General features: G+C 52.6%; 1 protein-coding gene across 1 annotated transcript in view; it reads right to left on the bottom strand.

Moving 5' to 3' along the window:
* Window positions 1-1,177: 1,177 nt before the first annotated feature.
* SMG5 (SMG5 nonsense mediated mRNA decay factor) overlaps window positions 1,178-18,666 on the bottom strand; it is a 33,609-nt gene continuing 16,120 nt past the window's right edge. The window contains exons 10-22 of the mRNA XM_009561270.2: window positions 17,992-18,200; window positions 17,720-17,857; window positions 15,591-16,292; window positions 12,843-13,012; window positions 12,485-12,560; window positions 11,343-11,518; window positions 9,938-10,096; window positions 9,656-9,715; window positions 8,094-8,253; window positions 7,633-7,723; window positions 6,507-6,581; window positions 6,038-6,176; window positions 1,178-5,132 (exon numbers count right to left, since the gene is read on the bottom strand). Coding sequence (XP_009559565.2) covers window positions 5,049-5,132; window positions 6,038-6,176; window positions 6,507-6,581; window positions 7,633-7,723; window positions 8,094-8,253; window positions 9,656-9,715; window positions 9,938-10,096; window positions 11,343-11,518; window positions 12,485-12,560; window positions 12,843-13,012; window positions 15,591-16,292; window positions 17,720-17,857; window positions 17,992-18,200 — 2,239 coding nt within the window. The 3' untranslated portion in view covers window positions 1,178-5,048. The remainder of the gene's footprint in view (window positions 5,133-6,037; window positions 6,177-6,506; window positions 6,582-7,632; window positions 7,724-8,093; window positions 8,254-9,655; window positions 9,716-9,937; window positions 10,097-11,342; window positions 11,519-12,484; window positions 12,561-12,842; window positions 13,013-15,590; window positions 16,293-17,719; window positions 17,858-17,991; window positions 18,201-18,666) is intronic.

Below are 18,666 nucleotides of genomic sequence, written 5' to 3'. Positions count from 1 at the left end.
TTGTACCAGGGGAGGTTTAGATTGGATATCGGGAAAAAGCCTTTTACTGAGAGTGTGGTGAAGCCGTGGCAGAGGCTGCCCAGGGCAGGGGCAGAGTCTCCATCCCTGGAGGGGTTCCAAAACCACGTGGCCGTGGCACACGGTTCGGTTGGCACAGCGGGGTTGGGCTGACGGTTGGACTGGTGACCTCAGAGGTCTTCTCCAACCTCAATGATTCCATCATTCTATGATTGCTGGGGATGCTCCTGTGGAGCCTTTGCAAGAGGATGGACCCATCCTGACCCACTGCAGAGAAAGAAACAAAGGGAATGCTATTCCTGTTATAAGGAAGGGACCCACCTACATTTCATCCCATCAAACCAAAAGCAAACTGAGGTTATGGCTCCCTCCAACCACGTCAAACCACATCCAAAGGGGGTGGGAATGGCAAAGCTCCTCTTTTGGAAAGCAAAGTGCATCCTTGCAGGTGGGTTCCCAAATCAAAACGCACCCTTTGGGGCCGCGCAGGAGTAAAGAGGCAGAGCTGGAATCACCACAGAACGCGAGGTACAAACATCCTGTGTTTTATTAAGCCGGTTGCTGTGTTCAGATCACAGCCAAGCCCCGCGCCAGGAAAGCCCCGGGCCCCCCCCGCGTCCCAGCCAGGGCCCCCAGCTGCCCCCCTCGGCCCCAGCAAGAGCTTTCCAAGCGCCAATCCACAGGCTGGGCTTTCCTTGTGCTACCAAAGGACCGAGGGAGCAAAGATTGTCCCTCGCCTCTAACACAGCCACAGTCGTCTGCTGCCAGCAGCCAGCGGCAGGGCCAGCGACGCGGGGATCCTGTGCCAACCCTCCTGCCTTTCCCCATTCTCACAGTCCCCCTTTTCCCCACTGTTTTCTGCCCCAGCCCGACCAGTCAAGAAGGAAAAAGAAAGTCTAAGACGCAAGCAAAAATCCCAGGCATTGCAGATAGCATCGAGCCGAGCAAGGGTGGGAGCAGAAGGAAGAGCCGCTTGGCACAGCCTGCAAAGTCCAACGAGGACCGGAGCGACCACGTCCCTCTGCCACAGCACGGGGACAGTCCCTGGACTCTCCCCGAGCGCAGTCGCCCCGTAACCATCTGTGGTGGTAACAAAAAGAAAACCAAACCCGAGAAACACACAAAAATGCATTCGGCCCATAAGGTTTTTCCTTTTAGCTCTCCTTCCCAGCGCAGCGAGGGCTACGGGACCAGCTTGCGGCTGGGCTCGGCAAGCTTGGAGTTGGTACAGAGGTAGCACCGAAGGGATGAGCAGTGGGCAAGAGCCGGCGGCCACAAGGCTCCATCGCTACAGGGTGGTTTGTGGCTCGCTCTCGAGCTGGTACAAACCCGCTGTGGTGAGCTCTGGAGAAACCCCTGCCCCACATAGCAGCCAGGAGCCACGGAGCCTCCCCACAGATCGTCCGGTTTCCTTCAGCCCTGGAGAAATGCTGAGTGTCAGCAACCAGCACAGCAGGGCAGGGAAACCCGGCTCGTTGCCTTTGGCTTCGCGGTTGGGAAGCCGTGTGTCAGTTCCCGGGTGAGGCAAACCGGCCCTTGGACAAGCAGGTCTGTATCCATCAATACCCAGGGAGGAGAATCCAGCTCATCGGGAGCGAGGGATTGGGGTTAAGAAGTCTCTTTCTTTACCTTAACCTTACAGACATGAAGCTCAGCCTCTGTTAGGAGGCACCACTCCTGGAGGACAGATTGCCACCTTCCGCAGCTTTAAAGCCTCCCACTTTTTCAGTCTCCCGCTTTTTCAGCTTCACGTCTCTCTGCCTGGGGACGTGCATCCAAAAAATATTCACTAGGTCCTCATCCCCAGCTGCGTGGAGAGGAAGCAGGGCAGGAGCGGGACCATTAGGTGCCTTCTTCAAAGGGTTCCTGTCCTTCCTCAATCAGCCTGGAGGGACCACGCACTGGAAAATGCCACTTAAGGTTCCCTGTCAAAGGGCTGGGGCCTTTGTGTGCAAAACTCCAGGGAAGGAGAAGCCCAAGGCATTTACTGTCAGCTGGGGATAAGGAAAGGAAGGCAACAGTCTTGCTGCCTTTTCCAAGCTGCTCCAATTCCGCACGTGGCCCCACGTGGGGCTCCCCGCAGCTCAGCAGTGCCACCAATTTGCTCACTTTTGCTCTTAAACCGCTTTTTTTGCCCGGTCCACACAACCAGCAGCTCAACACGGGACACAGATGGGCTCCAGGAGGCTGTTTTCTGCACCAGACTCTAAGTCCCTGCTCCCAGCAAGTTCAGCCCCGATCTCCTGCCCTCGGCCCCCAGGTCCCATCCCGCACCGCCCGGGGAGCTGCAGGAACCCAGACACTGGGGACCGGCACGCCAGGCATTTCCTTTGCCTCGCTGCTTTGTTTGCGCGGCTCTTTTCTCACGTCAAGCTCCAGCTGTAGCCAAGGGAATACCTGGCCCAGAGCAAAGGCAAGAAATGCCCCCAGCTCCTCGCTGTCTGGATTCCAGCCAAGCAACGCTCTCGCCCTTCCAACCCCAAGGGCACGCTTTGCACTGCGAAGGGAATGCCAATTAGGCCTCTCAAGGACTGCAAGCTCAAGCAGAGATGAAGACCACAGACCCCGCTGGCGTGCTTCACAGCAAGGAGGTGGACGGTTTTCTTAAGCAGCAGGGGTGAAAAAAAAAGCCCAGTCCACCAGCTCTCCATCCCCTGAGCCAGGCTTCCACTCAACACAGAGTGGAATTTTTGTGCTCCAAGTCAGCGGAGAAGCAGGAGGGGAAGGGGACTCTGCTCTCCCCATCACTGCTCTGGCTCATAGCTGAAGGACAAGAACCATAGCACGATTCCCTTTGCTTTTCCCACCCCCATCAAACAAAAATAATGAGCTACACAAATTAATGGCTTCAAATAAAATACGCTGGAGGAAAGTGTCTAGCAAGCTTAGATCCCCATGAACACCCAAGGTGAGCCGGAGGCTTGGATCTGCTGTTCTGCTTACGTTGTTTCCTTGGCTTGGCCTGGAAAAGCACCGCGAGTTTCAGGAGAAGCTAGAAAAGGAAAAACCTGAAGGGCAATCCCACCATTCTGCCCCCTCCGCCCACCTTTCAGAGCCCGGGGTCTGGAGCTCGCAGGGCCAGCTCTCGCTGTAACTCAAAGCTCGGCATTTCTCTGCGCTGCGCTACGTGGCTGCATGCTGCGAAGGAACTGAAACTGGAATAGAAATGAATCCTCTGGGACTTGTGCTGGTTCTTTTAGTTTTTACCTGAAAGCAAGGAACGTCCTGCCACTCCAGTGCAACGCAGCATGCTAGGAAGTCTGCACAGACAGGAGTACGTTACTTGTCCTTCCGCATTTCACCCCTTGATTCGCAGCTTCTGGCCAGTCCATGTGGAAAAACACGTGAAGGGAGAAGACAAGTGGTTTGTACTTGCATAGCTGCTGTTAGTTCATGGCGATGGAGACATCTGCTTCTTGAGGACACCGACAGAGGAATACAGAGAGGCCGTCGAGCTTGTCTCCCGCTGCTTCGCTGTCCTGGGAGCAACCCGTTTCTTCATTTCCAAGCATCAGCATGTGACAGGATGTCAGACACAGGTTGCTTGAGATGCTGTCGGGATGGAGCTCTGAAAGGTCCCACAGGGAATCAGCTCTTCCAGCATCCATCCAGGTAGCATCATCCCTTCTTTTTGGGATGCTGAAAGCACTGCACAGTTCATGAGCTCAGTCCTGAGCAGCGACGGTCACTGCGCTGCCTTTCCTGCCTTGGAGGGATGCGAGGAGCAGGGATCAAGTTCTGTCATCCTCTCTAGCACGGTGTAGCAGCAGTGGTGTCGGGACAACCAGCAGAAGAGAATGGCTTTGAGATCCTCCTTCCTCCTCCACACCTCACTCTGCAAGACTTGGAGAGGCAAAAGAAGACAAAAAGGAAAATAAAAGGGAAAAAAAAAAAAAAGCAGTGGCATTGAGTCCTTGGGTGCCACTTGCTCCATCCCAGGGTCACAGCGCTCCAGCCAAGTGGTTGAGCCTCATCGGTGTTTAAATCTCATGCGGCTTTTCTCTCTTTTCCAGCAGCTCTGCTGGTTTCCACTCCTTTTCTCCAAGGATTAACGCTGGAAGCAAAGAAGCGGGAGGGACGGGGGAAGACAGAACGGAGTCCTTTCCACCTCTCTCAAGCAGCCCGGCCCACCTCTCGCTGCTCACGGAGTTTGCAGCTTGCGAGGGGAGCAAGGACGTGCGCCAATGCCCGTTGCAGCACTGCAGGCTGCTCCCTCCTGGCCGGCCAACATCCCTTTGCACTGAGCCCGCTCCGTGGGGAACAGGGAAAGGAAATAAATATGCTTGTTCAAAGAAAAAAAAAATTATATTAAGAGCTTTCCCCCCCTTTTAAATAGCATATTGTTTCCTTTTCTCTCAGACATTGGAAGAGTATCCAGAACCCCAAGGGAACTCCACTTTTTCTTTGTTTTTAATATTTTTTATATATATAAAAACTAAGAATTAAAAGGAAAAAAACCCTTGAAAAATAATTAATTCAAAGGAGGAGGCGGGGAGGGGGAAAAAAGAAGAATATCTGCTTTCCTGTAACCAGATTGCCAACAAGAGCCAAAGACTCCTTAGATCTTCTTCCCCAAGCCAGGAAGGCTCCATTTCAGCTGCGCTGGTTTGGTTTCATTGAAGTCCATGCTTTAGGAGCCGCCTGCCCGTTTCCAATGACCAAGCAAGCTTCGGGGAGGAAGAAGAGGGGGGGGATGAAGGACTGCCCATCTCTCGCCCATCTCTGCCGACTGGGAGAAGGGCAGAGCTCTGCCTCAGCCGTGCCGAGGTGCCTCTCTCTTCTCAGAGCAGTTGGCGCCGTCGGAGATGTACAGCTGTCTGGTCGGGATGCAGGCGGAGGGTGGCTGTGTGCGTGCCCGAATTGGATTGATTTGGTTTGGTTTTGGTAGATATTTTTGTTATTGTTGCTGCTGCTGCTGCTGCTGCTTCTTCGTGTCTAAGTGTCGCCCGGATTTTTGTTTCCTTCGTTCAGACGCTGCACGTTCCGAGAGGGGGAGAGAAAGGTACACCAACCCGATGCCTTTCTGAACATCAGCCCATCTCTTTCCACTGCTTGTAGAACTCCAGAACGTTTTTTATCTCTACGCTGGCATTGGCGGCTGCCTGGATGGCAGACTGCAAGCAAACAGACAAAACAGCGTTTTTCCCTGCCCTTCATAGAATCATAAAATAGTTTGGATTGGAAGAGACATTAGAGATCATCCAGTTCCAATCCCCCTGCCAATGGGCAGGGACACCTCCCACTGGATCAGGGGCTCCAAGCCCCATCCAACCGGGTCTTGAACCCCTCCAGGGATGGGGCAGCCACCACTGCTCTGGGCAACCTGGGCCAGGGTCCTCCCCACCCTCATGGTGTGGAAATTCTTCCTTAGGTCCAGCCTAAATCTGCCCCTCTCCAGTTAATCCCCATTCCCCCTCGTCCCATCCCCACAGCCTTTATGAACAGCCCCTCTCCAGCTTTCTTGGAGCCCCTTCAGGCACTGGAAGGTGCTCTAAGGTCTCCTCGGAGCCTTCTCCTCTCCAGGCTGAACAACCCCAACTCTCTCAGCCTGTCCTCGTATGGGAGGTTCTCCAGCACTCGAATCATCCCTGTAGCCTCCTCTGGACCCATTCCAACAGCTCCATCTCCTTCTTAGTTTCAGGATTCCAGAACTGGACTCCAGATGAGGCCTCCCCAGAGAGGAATAAAGCAGCAGAATCCCCTCCCTCGCTCTGAAACCAGGGCTCACAAACTAAACTTTGGAAATCCAGGACAGCCTTTACTCAAGGCAGAAAACACTTCAAAAATTTCTTGCCAATCAATCAGATTTTAATCATAGAATGATGGAATGGGTTGGGTTGGAAGAGACTTCAAAGCCCATCCAGTTCCACTCCCCTGTCACAGGGAGGGACACCTCCCACTGGATCAGGTTGCTCAAAGCCTCACCCAACCTGGCCTTGAACACCTCCAGGGATGAGGTCCAATCCTAATCTCGCTAGGAAGCGGAAAGGCTCAACTCAGCCAGCAAGGAGCTACTGACCTGCATGGGCACTGAGAAGGAGCTCAGATCCTCCAGCTGAAAGCCCGTGATGATGGTGACCATTCCCGTGGTGTCATCCTCTCTGCTTCCTTGCGACACTGTCAGTTGTTTGCAGCTGTCCAGTATTTTATAGAGATTCCTGCCACACAGATGGGAGAAGTCAGAGGGAAGACCGCTTGTTCGCGTCAGCCGCTTCATGCACGCTCAGGAGGACATGTGGAAAGCAGAATTGTTCCTCCAGTGCCTGTTGAGGGCTTTTCCAAGACCATTCTTAGCTCTAAGTGCTTGGTGCCATGCGGGATGCACGGAGGGATGGATGCCTTAACGTTCCCTCCAGGGCGTTTTATAATTACTCACACAGAGCAGCAATCAAACGAGCTGCGTGATGGGTCCCAGTGCCAACACCTCTTCCCAAAGCCACCCACCCACTGGGAGACAGGCTTAGACATTTCAGATGCTGTAATCTTACCAGGCATCTAAATCTTGTCTCTTCAATTTATGCCTCTCAAAGCTCTTCCCAACTTCTTTCTGGCAACGGATGTACCTAAGGAAAGATCACAGTCACTGAGCTCACACGGAGATCATCACACAGACTGAAGTCAGGGCTCTACAGCATTGACCAGGTCCACCAGGCACTGCAGGATCTTCCACAACGCTGGATTTACCCAAAGGCTGGACCCAGAAATACCCTGTGAAGCGCCTCGGACAGAGGAGGGCACCACAGCTGGGGAAAGGTCTGGAGCCCAAAGATTCTGGGAGCAGGGAGGGTGCTGAGGCTGTTCAGTCTGGAGAAGATGGGGCTGAGGGGAGACCTTATTGTTCGCCATAGCTCCTGGAAAGGAGGTTGGAGACAACCAGGGGTTGGGCTCTGCTCCTAGGTAATGAGACGAGAGGAAATGGCCGCAAGTTGCGCCAGGAGAGGCTTAGATTGAATATTACGAAAAAATTTCCTTACTGACAGAGTGGTGAAGCCCTGGCAGAGGCTGCCCAGGGCAGTAGGGGAGTCCCCACCCCTGGAGGGGTTCAAAAACCGTGTAAATGTGGCATTTTGGGACACGGTTTGGTAGGCATGTTGGGGCTGGGATGATGGTTGGACAGGATGAGCTTAGAGGTCTTTTCCAACCTCAATGATTCTCTGATTAGACCACATCACTTGTCTCACCACCATCGCTGTGTGCAGTTCACACTACCACAAGCGTTTCACAGCCCAACCTGACACCGGCCTTAAAGATGCAGTTTGTCTTTGCAGAAGTACAGCTACACGTCCTTCTCCAGCTCACCTGGGCAATAACGCAGCGCAGTTCTGCCAGCGCATCACCAAAACACTCCATTTTATACACCGATAAAGAGAACCAACTCCCTCCGTTCCTCAGAAGCAGCCAGGTTTCACGACAGAGCAGCAATTAAAGCTGGAGAACCAGCTACCAAACCTGTTCATTTGCCACTTTCCCTCTTGCCAAGTGCATTCCTCAGGCCTGGCTTTCCCTTGGCCCACATTTTGCTCCAGGGATGCACAACCTGTTCCCACTATGGACATCATCTTCCACCCAAAATGCACCCATTCCAAAAGTGAAGGCAAATGGTATCGTTCTCACCTGTTTCCCTTTTTAAATTCTGCCTCCAGATACCGGATGCTGTCCCGAGCTCCTGCATTTTCCTTTTTCAGGAAATCCAAGCCATCAATCACTACGAGATAAAAAAAGGAAGCAAAAAACATCTGGCTTACAGCGATACTTGAGTAAACTAATCCAGATGTGTCAGGAATTCCTCGTCCCACCGAGCTGCCTTGGATGCACGGGAGTGGCTGTCACAGGAGGCAGATGAAGCAGAGGGCAAACAGGGTCTCTCTCTTTCCAGCTGTTTGTTGATGGATTCCAAGCACAGGAATCAAACAGACCCCAAAAGCGCCACGTGGGAATGATTTTTCAGCTGCTCCAGGCGAAGCAAAGGACAATGGAAGCAGAAAAGCCACCACCTTGGCCCGTGGGGCTTGCTCCCTAGAAAGGCGGGAGCATAGGGAAGGCAGGCTCAGTGATCCGATGTGGAACACCCATACCTGTTCGAGGGATGATGATGATGAACCTCCCGCTGGTGGCCAGCTGCTTGACCACAGCCAGGTGCTGGCAGAGGGCCTGGGTGTCCGGGACGAGGTAAGGAGACATGGCCGACTGCGCCTTGGGCTGCTGGAGACTCCCCTCAAGCTGAGAAACCTCCAGCTGAAAAAAAACCAGACCCTTGCATCATATTTATGCTGAAAAAAATGGTCAAAGAGAGCAAGACTCGCCCTGCAAAGCTCCATCAGGTTCTTCCAACACCCTCCCTCATGAAGGTGAGGGCTGGAGCAGCCAGAGGATCAGAGAGGGGCGATTGTGCCATTCTGTGCTGCACTGGTGCCGCCCCACTTTGAGTCTGGGTGCAGCTTTGGGCACTTAAATATAAGGAGGACATCAAACTATCGGAGGGTGTTCAGAGAGGGCAACCAAGATGGTGAATAGCCTCAAGGGAAAGGCTTATGAGGAGCAGCTGAGGTCACTTGGCTTGTTCAGCCTGGAGAAGAGAAGGCTGACGGGTGACCTCAGCACCTTCCTCAAGGCAGGCAGCAACAGCAACAGGACACGAGCAAACGGAATGGAGCTCCACAAGGGGAAGTTCAGATCGAACATTAGAAGAAGGTTCTCCACCCAGTGGGTGGTTGAACACAGCAGTGGCCCAGGGGGCCAAGAAGGCCACCAGCATCCTGGCTTGGATCAGCTATGAGGTGGCCAGCAAGAGTAGGGATGGGATCGTCTCCCTGGACTGCTGGTGAGGCCACACCTCGAATCCTGGGTTCAGTTTTGGGCCTCTCACTCCAGGAAGGACATCGAGGAGCTGGAGCGCATCCACAGAAGGGCTCAGAGCTGGGAAGGGGCTGCAGAACAGGGGTTGTGGGAGCAGCTGAGCACCCTGGGGTTGCTTAGGCTGGAGAAGAGGTTGAAGGGAGACCTCATTATTTTCCACAGCTTCTGGAAAAAGGTTGGAGCCAGGTGAGAATCAGGCTCTGCTTCCAAGGAACAAGTAATGGCAAGAGAGGAGACGGCCTCAAGTTGTGCCAGGGGAGGTTTAGATTGGGTATTAGGAAATATTACTTCATGGAAAGGGTTGTAAAGTCCCGACAGAGGTGGCCCGGGGCAGTGGGGGAGTTCCCATCCCCAGAGGGGTTCAAAAACCATGTGGCCAAGGCACTTCAGGACATGGTTTAGTACACACAGTGTGACTGGGATGATGGTTGGACTGGGTGAGCTTAGAGGCCTTTTTCAACCTTAATGATTCCATGATTCCACAACCGAAGAGGCTCCCCAGGGAAGCGGTCAGGCCACCAAGCCTGTCTGGGGCCAAGGAGCATCTGGATGACGCTCGTTGGCATACAGTTTAGCTTTAGGTAGCCCTATGAGGAGAAGGAGTGGGACTCAGAGATTCTTATGGGTCTCTTCCAACCTGAGATACTCTACGACTGCCTTTGCGGACCAGACTTACTGCCTTTGTGTGGGACAGGAGCAGAGCGCTCCCCCTTCTCTTTCTAGTTTCACACCTTTCAGCCACTGCCCTGCCACCCTTCAGGCTGGAACCAGCACCTCCTACCTGCAGTCGAAGCTGAGCCATATCTCTCATGAGCCTGTTCCGACGAGCTTCCTCTGCAGCCTAGGTACAAAACCAAACTTCCATATCAGTTAGCAGGAAAGACACAAGCTGACACAAGCACGTGCTTCCAGAAACGGCATGAAAAAGAGACACCCGAGGAGCTCTAAGGAGCAAAATTTCCACCTCTCACCAAAGATCTGGGATTATGGTTACAATCAGGAGGAAATTGTGCCAAGTACAAGGGATTCTACGATTCTAATTTGTCCACCTCTGCCAACTCACCATGTGAAACTGGGCTTGGGCTTGGTGCAACAAGTTGTCTTGCTCCGACTGGGCTATGCTGATGAAGATCCCGAGCTCCGAGTTGAACTGCAGGATGCTGCCTTGCAAGTGGGTAATGAAGTGGCCAAAGCTCCGAATGCAGCAAATGCGAATAACCGACTGCAAAGAAGCAGACAGGCGATCACCAGTCACATCTCCCCGCTGGGGCCACAGCCGTCTCCGACCATGGGGAAACTGCTACTTAAAATAATCCAAAAGAAACAGTCCTGATGGAAATGTGCTTCTGAAGACAGGGATGGCAGGAGAGGGCTGCAGGGAGGCCTACAGCTGGCCAGGGCTTAGAAGTGCTTGCATGCTGGGCCTCCTCAACCCAAGACAACCTCGGACAACATCAGCAGGCTCTCTCCCCTGATGAATCACTGCCCTAAGCCCTCGTCAATGGGAAAAGGAATCAAATAAAACAATCTAGATCTGGTTTAGGGGCTTGCAGTGCGCTTGGCTGGGCTGCAAAGGGTGAGCTCACGTGGGATGCAAGATTGCTGCACTTTGCTCCAGCTGCCCCAGCAGCCCGAGATGACATTCCAGACCTCATCCAGCAGGACTGGGATTTAAACAAACACAGGTCCCGTGTCACGTCTGCGAACAGGGCCTTCAAATCAAGGGAGAAGAAGTTAACACATTCCCTGCTCCAAAGGGACAGGATTGGTGTAGCAAGGCAAGACCGGAGAAGAACAATTGCCTTTTCCTGCACACCTTCGCTACCCACAAATGATCACCCTGGCCCTTTGTGCTGGGGAAAACGGATGGGGTGCTCCACAAGGACACAGAGTGACACACTATGTAAGACTTCATTTACTACAGAAGGATCACAGGGAGCGCCTGCAGCTCCAACCGAAGCGCCTTCGCTCAAGGCCGAGCAGAGGTAACAGCTCCTCTGCCCAGACAAGGAGGTGAGAAGACTTCATACAGCAGAGTTGTCAACATGGGACTGTACTTCCTTCCTTAAGGACAGCAAAAGAGAAGGAAGGGCAAGAGGACACCCCATCCCTGGAGGTGTTCAAGGCCAGGCTGGATGAGGCCTTGGGCAGCCTTATCTAGTGGGACATGTCCCTGCCCATGGCAGGGGGTGGAACTGGATGATCTTTAAGGTCCCTTTCAACACAAACTATTCTGTGATGCTATGATTCTAAGAGGGAAGGGAACTATTGGAACACTGATTTTTGGATAGACAGATGACTGCAGCAACCACCACTAACATAAGCCCATCTCAGACTCAAAAGTTTGACTCAGTTTGGGATGCTTTTTGGCAAGCAAGAACAAGATCTTCACCTGCCCAGCTAGGACAGGCTGCACCTCCAGGAAGGGAAACAGCTCGTGCCAAGATTCAGGATTTATCCTGACTCACCTCCTCAACTGCTGAGAAAATGGGCCGGTCCTGCTCGAAGTTAAACCTCTTGTGTGCGTTTTTCAGAGGGGGAAGATTCCGCAGGGCGACATCTTCTGGGAGGAGCAGGTTGGCTTTCAGGTCTGGGAGCTCAGCACCACTCAGGATGTCCTTGACTTCATTACACAGGGCCAGCCCTGGAGGGTATGGAGAGGAAGAAGAGCAACACACAGTGATTGACACATGGGACCAAGAGAAAAACTGCTTTAAGGCACATGATCTATGATGATTGAGGGCAGAGGTTTTTAATTGCACGTGCACTGTGAGCATGTGTTGAAGAAGGAATAAAAAGGCCACTCACAGTACCAGAATCACAGAATGGTTTGGGTTGGAAGGGACCTCAAAGCCCATCCAGTCCCACCTCCTGCCATGGGCAGGGACACCTCCCACCGGCTCAGGGGCTCCAAACCCCATCCAACCTGGCCTGGAACCCCTCCAGGGATGGGGCAGCCACCGCTGCTCTGGGCAACCTGGGCCAGGGCCTCCCCACCCTCACGGCAAAACATTCCTCCCTAAGATCGCACCTCAATTTCCCCTCTTTCAGCTGAAAACCGTTCCCCCTGGTCCCATCCCTGCACTCCCTGATAAAGGCCCTCCCCAGCTTTCCTGGAGCCCCTTTCCACACTGGAAGGAAAAAGGAAAAGAATAAAGAGTAACTGTCCCAAACCACCTGCTGAGGCACCACTCCAGAAAATACAAAGTTTGGAGGGTTAGCTTTTCCATTCCTTCCAACAGACAAGCATCCCTGTCTGAACTGTGCTTCTCACAAACCACAAGGAGCTTTAGGCTGAAGTAAAAGGCACATCACAAGCATCAAAACTCATTTCCATGACTGCCGTGACAAAAATCATACCCTTCTTTCCGGTCTTGACAGCTAATTCCAACTACATTGGACACAAGAACCTCATGCACACAGGTGCGAGTGTTCCAGGACGCTATCAGTCATGTATAACACATTAATGGAGTACCCGGGACCTGCATGATGTCACTTCTCATCGTGCTTTGCTGGTCAAATCTCTCACACTGGGATCTATCCCACCCCATGGAAATCCCTGGTGGTCAAGCTTGCCAAAACATTAAATCGTCACTTCCTTCTCCATTACCTGATTCCTGCAGGTCCACAGCAGAAGGCAGAAGGTTCAGGAGCACAGACAGCCTGTTCCACAGGCTCTGGGAGCTCTGCAGGGACAGAACACAAGGCCACAGAAGACGTCAAGGAAGTTGGATGGAATAACCAGGCCGCTCAGGCTTCCCAGCATCTTTCACAGACCTCAGAATGCTTTATGAAGAATAAACTTCACTGCATTTCTTGGGTCAAAATTATCTTAGTTCAGCTGGCGGGGTGTTTAATATCACCTTCTGCCCAGGACTGGGACAGGAGCATCAATTCGCCCTCCACATCCCAGCCCAGGGGAATTGAACGGACACAGCCTCAGCCCGAACGCAGAGCACAGTTCCCACCTGAGCACACATGATGATGAGGTCTGTGTTTGTCCTCAGCCAGTCCAGGAACACCTTGACAGTGAGCAGCAGCCCTTCATTAGTCACGATCTCCAGCTTCTCCTGAAGAGATCGCTCGTTCCTGCAGGATTTGTTACTTGAAATGCTTTCCTCGGAGTCAGACACATCATCTGGAAAACAAAGGGAAAAGCAGGATGACAGACATGAAATCCCTTGAGAAGCCAAGTCCTGCGGGTTCAAGAAACAGCACTGGGTTGGGAAGAATCGAGCTGAATGTCTCGGTGCCTCTGTACGTCCACAAAAATCCAGCTCCCTGTCCCCTGCGCTGCTGCCAGGCTGGGGCTGAACCACGATAGATGTGCACCAATCTTCAGGTTACACAAGAGAAGAAAAAGGCTGGGTGATTTTACGAGTCAGGGCCCGGGTAAGTTTAAATCTCACTGCCAGTGAAGCTGCCCGCAAGCTACGCGAGGGACTCGAGGTGAAAGGAGCAGCGAGCTGGGAATCAATGATGCGCTCTGCCACAGCCCCTTGTTTTAACTGCATGGTCCACGTCATTTCTGCCTATTAGCACAGCAATTATCATCCAATAAGCCCTCAGAATCAAAAGAGGGGAAGTAATTTATTCAGGAACCATTCTTGATAGATTGTTAAGATCATTAAAGAGCTTGAGAGGCAAAGAGAGCTCAAAGGTAAAAAGTCCACAGGTTCATTCATTCACCATGGCTCATTTGGCCTCTCATTCCTGTAATGGTACCATGGCCATAGCACTCACAGAATCACGGAGCGGTTTGACCTCAAAGCCCATCCAGTCCCACCTCCTGCCATGGGTAGGGACACCTCCCACCGGCTCAGGGGCTCCAAACCCCATCCAACCTGGCCTGGAACCCCTCCAGGGATGGGGCAGCCACCACTGCTCTGGGCAGCCTGGGCCAGGGGCTCCCCACCCTCACCTTGAAGAATTTCTTCCTAAGATCTCAACTCAATCTTCCCTCTTTCAGCTGAAAACCGGCTTTTCCCCGCGCTCTCTGATCAAAAGCCCCTCCCCAACTTTCCTGCAGCCCCTTTCAGCACTGGAAGCTGCTCCAAGATCTCCTCAGAGCCTTCTCTTCTCCAGGCTCAACAACCCCAACTCTCTCAGGCTGTCTTTGTATGGGAGGTTCTCCAGCCCTCGCATCATCTCCGTGGCCTCCTCTGGATTCATTCAAACAGCTCCATGTCCTTCCAGTGCTGAGGACTCCAGAACTGGACACGGGGCTCCAAGGTGGGTCTCACCAGAGCGGAGCAGAGGGACAGAACCCCTTCCCTCCCTGCTGGTCCCACTGCTCTGGATGCAGCCCAGGACACGGGAGGGTTCTGGGCTGTGAGCGCACTTTACTGGCTTGTGCAGAGCTTCTCACCCAGCAGCGCTCCAAGTCCTTCTCCTCAGCACTGCTCCCGATCCGTTCTCCACCCAGCCCAGATTTGTGCTTGGGATCGCCCCGGCCCAGGTGCAGGACTTCAGCCTTGTTGAAGCTCTTGAGGTTAAAATACAATTCCTGGAGCTGCAACATTTGTGCAACTCACTGGAAGAAACCATTAAATAGACCCAAAATCGTTTGTTTCTTCATTTAACCTCATCTCTTTCAAGTGGCTATGAAGCAATGCCAGGGGGTAGTAAACATTAACACGATCTAACGCTCCCCCTTCAAATCCTGGCCCAGGCAAAGCCTGAATCCTGCCAGTGCTGCGGGCCCATGGATTTGACAGCACGATGCAAAAATGTTTCCTTGCTGTAGGGAAGATGGGAGGAATGACAAACAAGACCGAACAGGCCCATGTGGTTTTATCTGAAACACAAACGGCTCCCTGGAGTGCATCGGATCTCCCTTTCAGGCTGTTTTTTCCCCAGAACATTACTGGGTTGTGTGAGCTGTGTGGTAACCAAGACATCGCAGCTCCACCTGCTGTGCGTCCACAGTTCGGTTCAGCCCGGAACGCTCGGCGCAGCAGAGCACGGAAAGAGACCCGCAGCTCCTCTCGCTTGCGCCTCAGTTACATCTCAGACAGTTCCTGGAAGAGCTCTGCAGAGTTGATAATCGAACATCTCACAGGGAACTGCCTGGACCCCATCCGTCACCCGCAGCGCTAGGAAGTGTCTGTGAGTACAAGGATTTCACATGGGAAAAAGGAAGATGATCCAAATATTTACCACCTGCTGGAATTATTATGGAATCATAGAAGGGTTTGGGTTGAAAAGGACCTCAAAGCCCATCCTGTTCCAATGCCATTGCCACAAGAGACACCTCCCACCGGCTCAGGGGCTCCAAGCCCCATCCAACCTGGCCTGGGACCCCTCCAGGGATGGGGCAGCCACAACCTCCCTGGGCAGCCTGGGCCAGGGCCTCCCCACCCTCACAGGAAACAACTTCTTCCTAATAGCTCATCTAAATCCCTCCTCTTTATCCTCTGCATCATCAGAGCTGCTCAGCATTCAGCCTGTGGAGCCCAACAACAGGTAACCCCGGCTGCTGAGGGCATTTCCTTTGCCCAGTGCACATATTCCTGGATGTCAGGCAGTAAGAGTAAAGGCTCCTCCTTCTGGAAACACCAGATCCAAGATCTGTCCAGAGCTTGGGCAACCTCTTCCTCTAAACCCAGCTGAAGGAGAACTTGCACTGTGAGAAGGAGGGTATTTTAGCAAACAGAATGCTACGGCTTGCAGTTTTCTACACAGCAAATACTTTGAACGAGGTTGCTGACCCTTACCTTGCTCTGCCAAGCCAGGCTTCTCCAGATCTCCATTGACACATGGCTTGCCGTCTATTCCGTCCTTCAGGACGGGTGGTTCACTGTTCGGTTTCAGAAGGATGTTGCTGAAAGTGGGAGCCAAGCGAAAGCAGCGCTTGGTCTGAAAGAGCTGGGTGGACATGGCCTGGAGATTGCTGGCTATGCTCGCATCATTGGTGCTCAGGGAAGCTGGCCCGTTGACTGCTGCATCTGGAGCCTCAATTTTAGAGATGTTTGGGCTCTTGGAGTCCCCCAGCCCACTACCATCCACACAGTTTTTTAAGGCCTCTTTGGGCCCACTTTTGCTTTGGCCGCTCCCCTCCTCACCCGGCTCATCCTCCATGTCCTCCAAGTCGGACCGAGATTCTTGACTGTTCATGTCAGAGTCCGTCTCTACATCAAAAGCAGCTTCTGCTTCCTCATCACTCTTCTCCGAGCCACTTTCCGAGCCATCGCTGCCCTTAATGGAGCCCTGGCTGGAGTCAGAGTCAAAGCCCTCACTCAGGTCGCTCTCATCTACCTTTTGGGGATGGCGTCGGCGACGCAAACAGGAAAGGCGCGAGTATTTCTTGCTTTTCTTGCAGTCGTTCTTCCGTTGTTCCTCACTGGGCTGGTGATTGGTCAAGTCAGCTTCAGCTTCCTTCTCAATCGAGTTCAACGGCTCCCGCGGCTCCTGGTCATCTACAGGCATTTAAAAAGAGACCGTGAGTAAGGAAAGTCTCAAGGTGTCACACAAGCTACTTGCCAGCCCTGAGCCTGGGGAATCAGGAGTGGAAATTTCAGCCACGGCTTCTATTTGTGTCTTTAACTAGAGTCCAAGTCATGGCAACCCTAGAAGAGCGAGTCACTTGCTAAAGGATGCCCAGAAAGACTCAGGAAGACGGGATTCCTACTGCTCAAGCTGTGCTGCTCCGTTATCACGCAGCCTCAGCACTGAACAACGCTACAGCAGCCGTGGGACCTGGAGCTGTTCCAGTCTGGAGAAGAGGAGGCTGAAGGGAGACCTCATCGCTCTCCACAACTCCAAGAAAGGAGGCTAAAGCCAGGCAGGCGTCTGGCTCTGCTCCCAAGGAACAAGTGACACGATAAGAAGGAACGGCCTCAAGTTGTACCAGGGGAGGCTTAGATTGGATATTGGGAAAAATTTGTTTGCTGACAGAGTGGTGAAGCCCTGGCAGAGGCTGCCCAGGGCAGCAGTGGAGTCACCATCCCTGGAGGCGTTCAAAAACCATGTGGCCGTGGCGCTTTGGGACATGGTCTGGTCGGCACGGTGGGGTTGGGCTGATGCTTGGACTAGATGAGCTTAGAGGTCTTTTCCAACCTTAATGACTTTATGATTCCATGACTCTAGATCAGCATAAAATTCATGGTTAATCTTTTCCCCAGCATCCCTGAGCCTGAGAACCAAGCATGGGACAGGCACATGCCAGGCAGCCACTCCACCCTGTAACCACCCTGAGCTGACCTCATCCCTCCCTCAACCAACACACTTCCAGCCCCTCCCGCAGCCCTACGCGGCCCCGACAGTTCCAAAACCCATGGGAGGAGTCATTCACTTGGTTTTGACCAGGAAAACTCTAGTCTTGCACTCTGCGAAATATTACAAATTGACTGTTTGGAGGGGAAAGATCCATCAGTTTTGTTCTCTGCTCCACAGGATCCCTCGGAAACTACAGATCTGATTTTGTCCGAGCAGAGAGGAGCTGTGCTGAGCAGGGCCTGCTTCCCTTAGGCACTGGATTTCACCTGAAATCAGCTCCTCAGCAGGAGAAGAGTCCAGTAAATAACAGCAAATAGAAAATAAGGAGCAGAGTGAGGGTAAGAGATGTTGAGCTGCCAAGAGATACAGAAGGATAACTCCTTACAACACAGAAAGTAACATTTTCATCCTGTAATGATTCAGATACTCACAGACAGCACCTTAGCAAAGCCCTTCTCAGCAGACAACCCACTTGGGGGGATTTTAGTCAAGGATCAAGATATCTCTAAGACCACTCAGGCACTATGCTCAAAAACCCACGTCTAAGAGATTTAGGAATGAAAAGTAAAAGCCAGGCCTGCAGGCAGGCAACCAGGCAGACCCAGCTTTACTGCCTCTGCTCTCTCACCTGTGCCATCGCTCTGAAAGGCCGGGACTGGATTTTCCCCTTCTTCCAGCTCTGCCTGCAGGCGAATATTGACGTGGTTTATCAGGTGAGAGAAGAGGGCCAGCGTGAAAGCGATGGCTGCGCTGTACTGCTTTGAACCTGCAAGGAGACAGCGTGATGAGGTAAAGGAGACTGACCACTAATCCAAAACACAAACGCCAATTATGACAACACCTTCAGCCTAACGGGCCTGCTGAACGTTAATCACTAAATGCTAACAAAGAGCTGGTTACCTGCCCTCTTGAGGCTGTGAACACTCATAAGGCAGATGATCACCATGCGAAAGATGAGGAGATCAGGAAGGAAGGAATAGCCGCTCTCGTACTCCTCTTCATCTTCACAAGCTGAGTTCAGGTTCGGAGGAGAGGGCAGGTAGAACAAGCACAGGTTGAAATCCTCCAGCACGGACTGGCAGAGAGATGTCAGCTCAGAGTCCAGAGAGCTTAAGAGATAAAAAACCACAAGGATTGTTATCCGAGACTCAAGTTCCTGCCAAAGTTTGTATGGAAATCGAACCAAATCTGGCAGTTAGGTTGTCCTTCAGTTCTAGATGGAGCGAAGCACCAGGGAATATTCGGAGGCAACAACAGCTAAGGGAAGCAAGTGAGACTAATCAGATTATGTTTTCTTCTCCAAAGCTGTAAACTAAAAGACAAGCGATAACAAGAACACCTTCCTGCAACGAGATGGGTCACCAAGAAGTATCTGATTGTTTCCTGGGCGCTCGGGCAGCGGCCATCAGGACACCAAGGGCACTTTCAATGCCAAAGATAGCGGAAGTTTTGGATCCACAGCTCAGTTAAAGGATTACAGTGCAGTGAGGACTCAACTTTTCCTCCTCCCATGGCTCTAGCTTGCAGCCCAGTAAGAACATTCCAAAATCCTCAGCAGCTGTTAGCTTCTTCAAG

Source organism: Cuculus canorus, chromosome 28 (genome assembly GCF_017976375.1).
Source record: "Cuculus canorus isolate bCucCan1 chromosome 28, bCucCan1.pri, whole genome shotgun sequence".
NCBI classification, from domain to species: Eukaryota; Metazoa; Chordata; class Aves; order Cuculiformes; family Cuculidae; genus Cuculus; species Cuculus canorus.
The sequence above is the reverse complement of the archived record's forward strand: the minus strand, read 5'-3'. Positions and strand labels throughout refer to the sequence as shown.